Below are 5622 nucleotides of genomic sequence, written 5' to 3'. Positions count from 1 at the left end.
GGAATAAATATAAATGTCATCAATAAAATGAAATTACCAAGAAATTTTAAAAGGAACAATAAAATTACAAGATTGAGAAAAAGTGAATAATTTCAGATACTTACAGTATTGTCTTTCAAAACATGAACAATATCTTCATAGAACCATAATCTACTACGTTTTCCGAGCTCATTTGGTGACTCTTGATGAATAATTTCTCTCCCCATGTCTCGTATCAAGTCATGCATTTCAATGTAAGAGTCTTCAATATTTATGAGGCATTTATCCTCCAACACTCCAATAACTTGGATTATTGAAGCCATGAATTGCTTCCACTATATGCTTAACATATTCCAAAGATTCCATTTTGAAGAGACAAGCAATATCAAGAAATATTTCTTTCTCAAGATGTTTGAGGCCATCATAGCTTACTTTCAATACTTGTTGTATGGCTTCATCAGGAATTAATTTAGCTGCATCTAAGGCAGATTCCCACTCATTTATATTCCTTCCACACGTGTTAGAGCCTATAACTTCAAGGGCCAGTGGAAGGCCTTGTGCATAATTTATTGCTCGATTTAACACCATCACGTGACTTGGATTAACTTGGTTATTTCTAAAAGCATTCCAATTTAACAATTTAAGAGATTCTTCATCATTGAGAGCCTTCATGTCATATATACTTTCAACCCCGTGTCTTACAAGTAAATGCTTATCCCTTGTCGCTATAATGATCCTACTCCCACCATTAAACCAATCACAATCACCAGCTAATTTTTCTAGTTGCTCATGTTTGTCAACATTATCAAGAATCAAAAGGATTTTCTTATGTTTGAGTGTCATCTGTATTACTTCAACTCCTTCATGAGCATCTTGTATTTTCACGTCCACTCCTATAATCTTTGAAATCATTGTCTCTTGCATTTGTTGTGGGCCAAGCTTGCTTGACTTTTCTTTGATGTCTTGGAGAAAGCACATGCCATCAAAATTATCAGCAACCGAATTATATACCGCACGTGCTATTGTTGTTTTACCTATTCCCCCTATTCCACAAATTCCTACCATGTTGACCTCTTCATTTGATCCAATTTCTAATAAAAACTTTATACTTACAACCCGAGACTCTAATCCAACAGGATATCTAGAAACATATAAAGGAATCCTATCAATTTTACTAGATATTTCGGTCGCAATCCTTTCAATTAACTGATATTCATAACCATGCCTGAAAAATTAACAAGAAAATTATGCTTATTTACTTATAACCTATTAAGCTAGGTAAGGGGAAAAAACAATTTAAAAGTTATGAATTACCTTGGATCAAAATGGAAGCCAGAAATGTTAGATTCTTCAGTCAATGCATGTTTCCAACTTTGTATCTTCTCCTCATCAACTTTGCGGTTTTTTGTATGCATAGATAGTGCTCGCTCATAATTGTCCTTTTGATGGCGCACTTCTGAAGGCTCCAAATCATAAAAAATTGGCAAAACCAAACGACCATTTCCCTTAATGCACTGATAGATCTTAACAAGCTCATTTAGACAAAATGATGAGGTAGCATAGTTCTTAGAAAATACAGTAATGGCCATCCTAGAATTTTCAATTGCTTTGAGAAGTGCTGGGGTAATTTCATCCCCTCTTCTTAGTTTCTCATCATCAAGGAAGGTGCGAATTCCCTTTTGACTTAGAGAATGATACAAATTTCCTGTAAAACCATAACGAGTATCTTCGCCTCTAAAATTGATAAAGACATCGCAAGTCCATTGGTAGTGGAAGGAAGAAGATGTTGTTGCTAATCTAGCATGGTGGCTTCCTACCAATAGAAAAAAAGAAACCAAAGTTAACTTACCTTAAAAAGGAAAAAAAAAAAAAACTGTGAGTAGTGAGACCGGAAGATATGGAAATTACTCTACATTATTAATCTAAAAATTACTCTACTTTATTGAAGCTCCAAAATTTAAAATAACAGATGTAATGAGGATTGGGTGAGAAAGTCGAAGAAATTACCTGAAGAATTAAGCCCAAATGACACAGCAATGTTGAATCAGCAAAACTCAGACGACGTTGGATTGTTGTAAGAGGGAAGGTGCCGTCGGCATTTTTAAGAGCTTTGATTGCTCCAACTCAAATCAAAAGTAAGAGATTGATGCAATTAGACGACTCTATAACGACTGTCGGTTTTCTTTCCCCTTATTCAATATGCTGCAAATTTACATGGTAACTTGTGAGAATTTTCTAAGAAACAAGTATAAGAAACCACCAAGGAAAGCACGAAGAAGCTCGACAAGAAGACTACTGGAAAGACTTGCAAAGCCTACTTTACATTATTGGAGATAGGCTTCACATGGAAGTCCCAGTACTAAAAAGCCTAGTCATACTTTAGATTTGATTAATAAGGCACTTTTTATTTAGCTCCTGTTTGAATTTCAATTATAATTAATAAAATTTAGAGATTAAAATTATGATTTTTTTAAAATATATCTAAATATCTTTATTATATAAATAAAATAATATAAATAAATATAAATTTCTAAAATTTGATTTAAACAATTTAAAATTATAATATGTTATTTATATATTTTTATGTAAAATAATAATAATAATTTTATCAAAATTAAATTAAAATCAGTGAAAAGTTTTGATTCAAAAGCGATTTAGAAAAATGAGAGAAGGTGTGTGCAAGGGATAAAGAACGATCCTTGATCCCTTGAAACCGGAAGTAGAAAAGCAAGGGGACGTGGGAAAAGAATTGGAGAAAAGCAAAATCATGCTAGCAGAACATAAGCTGTAATATCTTTTTAGAAAATTTTTGGAAGCTGTGAATAAAGGTAACTTTTTTTAAAAATAATATTTTGATTTATTTATTCAAAGTGACTTAGGGTGTTTTTGCATATTCATAAAAAATTAATTTATAAAAAATTTATTAAATGTGATTGATTTTAAATATAATTAATTATATTATATGATATACAAATGATTTATAAAATTGATTAATGTGATTGGTTCTAAAAAGAATTGAAAAGAAGAATTAAAATAAAGTAAAATTATCATTTTGTAAAAATATTCAAATATTTTCGTTATATGTCAAAATTAATCATAAATTTAAAATTAGTATTTTTTTTTTCCGAGAAATAACAAAGCGCTATCTTGGTAATAATGGCTGTGAAGCAGAAATGCATAATTCGATGAAAACTGAAAAGTTATACTTTGCTCAAAAAGTCCAATGACCATGGCAAAATGAACGGCCCATCTATGTAACAACACGTATGCCCTCTTTTTTTATCTTCACTGTATTGAAGATTACAAATATGAACCGAGATATTAAAAAATCAGTTGCATTTTATCACGAGAGAGCTACTGTATAATAAAATAATCGTAATTGAAAAATAACAAAGCACTGAGAAAATACTAGACATTTATATTAGATGTTAGCCTTTATTGATTAAATTATTTGGGGCCAATCATTGAAAAGAACTGAGCGTTTACATGACTAAAGCATTATTTGTTGTTATTCACATATAATTTTTCAAAATGTGCGTGTATATATATGTTTAAATTCCTGCAGTGAAATTTCAAATTAATTTGAGATTTATTTATAATGATGTCACATCCATGCTCTTCTAATGAAATTCTACCAATAATTTAATTCTGAGGAAATATTTCACAAAACTTTAAAGAATTTTCTCAAAAATGACACCGTGCTATGTATGATGCAATGTGAAAAGTGATAATTGAAAGAAAGATGGAAAGGATGAATTATAATGGCAGGCTTCATATGGAGAGCCTCAAAGAAGTCTTTTATTATTGTGAAAATGTCCCCATGAGTGAAAAGAGTCAAATATTTGATCATTAATTTCTAATTGTTGTTATAAAAATTGCAGCAACCATGATCTTGCAAAGACAATGTATATTTGATCAGCAAAAATAGTAAAATACTCTTCTTCTTTCTTTGTTTTTTGTTTTTTTTTTTGGCACTCGCCACCCTTAGAATATAAATTATTAAAGATTCATGGATGATTTTTGAATTCCAATACATTTTGGTCCTTATGACCAATTTTCCCAAAATTACTTATAGTAACCACATACTTCACATGGGTTATTAGTTATTACCATTTTTACCCACAAGCATCATATATATTATTATTAAAGGTAATCATGTTTGAAGTACTAACGGATACTAAATGTTAGCACCTCTTTCAATGGAGATTCAAGCTTTAATTCGTCACGTTATAACGAATTAGCTTCTTTTACTAAATCTAACTCCATTGGTCATTATTACTGTTTTAAATTGGCATGTTTTGGAATGATGGAATGGACAATAAGTATTAATAAGGATGCATGATTGGAAATGGATGAATTATAAGAATGAAAAAAGATATAATAACAATATCACGCTATTCTTAATAACAAGTTTGGGTATTTTGGAAAAAATGATATAATATGATAGATATTTTTAGGGAGAGGGGAGATTAATTGCCCTTTAAAATCCAAGCCTATTTGAAGCAAAAGGAGATTGGGTAAATTTCTACCTACTGACCAAATTCATAAGTTATTTAGTCACAATGACAACAACGGTACAATTCATAGGACCAAAGTTTACAAGTAAGATAATATTTATAATTATTTACCACTCAAACCACATAAATTTAATTATAAGTAGAATTATGAGTATTTGTCATTTGGAATAAATAATTTTAAAATTTGGTCATTAAAATTTTCATGACAAATGTAATCATTAAATTTTATTAATTTAAAGTTAATAATTATCGTTAACGTGAATTTCAAATTTCTAATAATCACTTTTTCAAGATAGGTACATTAATTTTTATAGGGCTTTAAAAAAAAATTTCAACTCACCAACCATGTAAACCAGCTAGATGCACCAACGCTATTATGTGACTTTTTATCTGTGAAGTGACGAAGCACTTTCACCTTCACAAAATGCTGACATTGGCAATAAAGTTTTTCTATTTTTTGAAAAAAGTTAAATGAATTTTTCTGAACCGTGCGTTTTCGTTTGAAAAGATTATAGGAAAGCACAATTTTTTTTTTTTGAATAAAGCATACATTGATCAAAAGGAATTACAAAACAGAATCACTTTTTTTATATAAAATATACTCCATCGATTTAAACATGTAAGACATTTTTTGAAAATTTAGATGTTCAAAAATATAACTTATTTTTAATCTTTTAAGATGTAATTATTGTCTTTTTTTAAAGTACCACTATTGATAATAACTTTATATTTATCATAGGGTGTTTAATAGGAATAAATATAAAAAAATAGGTTTAGTTTGAAAGTAAGTAACTACTTTATTGATGAGTGAAATTCTGTTAAAAATGCCTTATATTTATGAATAGAGCGAGTAATTAGGGGAGATATAAATTCACATGGGTAAGTGTGTACCTTTAACTAGTATTATAATTATAATTTGTGTTATTCATTTAATAATTCTAACCATATGAAAAAAAAAAACACAAACCTCCCTGTGAAGTTAATTAAGGTCAATCACATATAACTTGCCTCATCTTCAAAAGTTTAAACCTCACAATTAACCTAATCAAGAGTATTTGGTAAATGAGATGGAATTTTGGACATTATATTACTTAAATACACAAAATCTATATGGTAAGGGTATGAG

At 29.5% G+C, this 5622-nt stretch overlaps 1 protein-coding gene across 1 annotated transcript; it reads right to left on the bottom strand.

Annotated features, from left to right (window-relative positions):
• Window positions 1–261: 261 nt before the first annotated feature.
• Window positions 262–3210, bottom strand: LOC129316478 (TMV resistance protein N-like). The gene is made up of 3 exons (XM_054960901.1): window positions 3186–3210; window positions 1294–1792; window positions 262–1204 (listed from the first exon to the last, which is right to left on the bottom strand). Exons 1-3 carry the CDS (start codon window positions 3208–3210, stop codon window positions 262–264), a joined length of 1467 nt encoding a protein of 488 aa, XP_054816876.1.
• Window positions 3211–5622: the final 2412 nt, after the last annotated feature.

Source organism: Prosopis cineraria, unplaced genomic scaffold, assembly GCF_029017545.1.
Source record: "Prosopis cineraria cultivar Desert tree isolate PC_DT_omini unplaced genomic scaffold, ASM2901754v1 PC7, whole genome shotgun sequence".
In the NCBI taxonomy this organism is placed as follows: domain Eukaryota; kingdom Viridiplantae; phylum Streptophyta; class Magnoliopsida; order Fabales; family Fabaceae; genus Prosopis; species Prosopis cineraria.
This window is presented reverse-complemented; position numbering and strand designations above follow the sequence as displayed.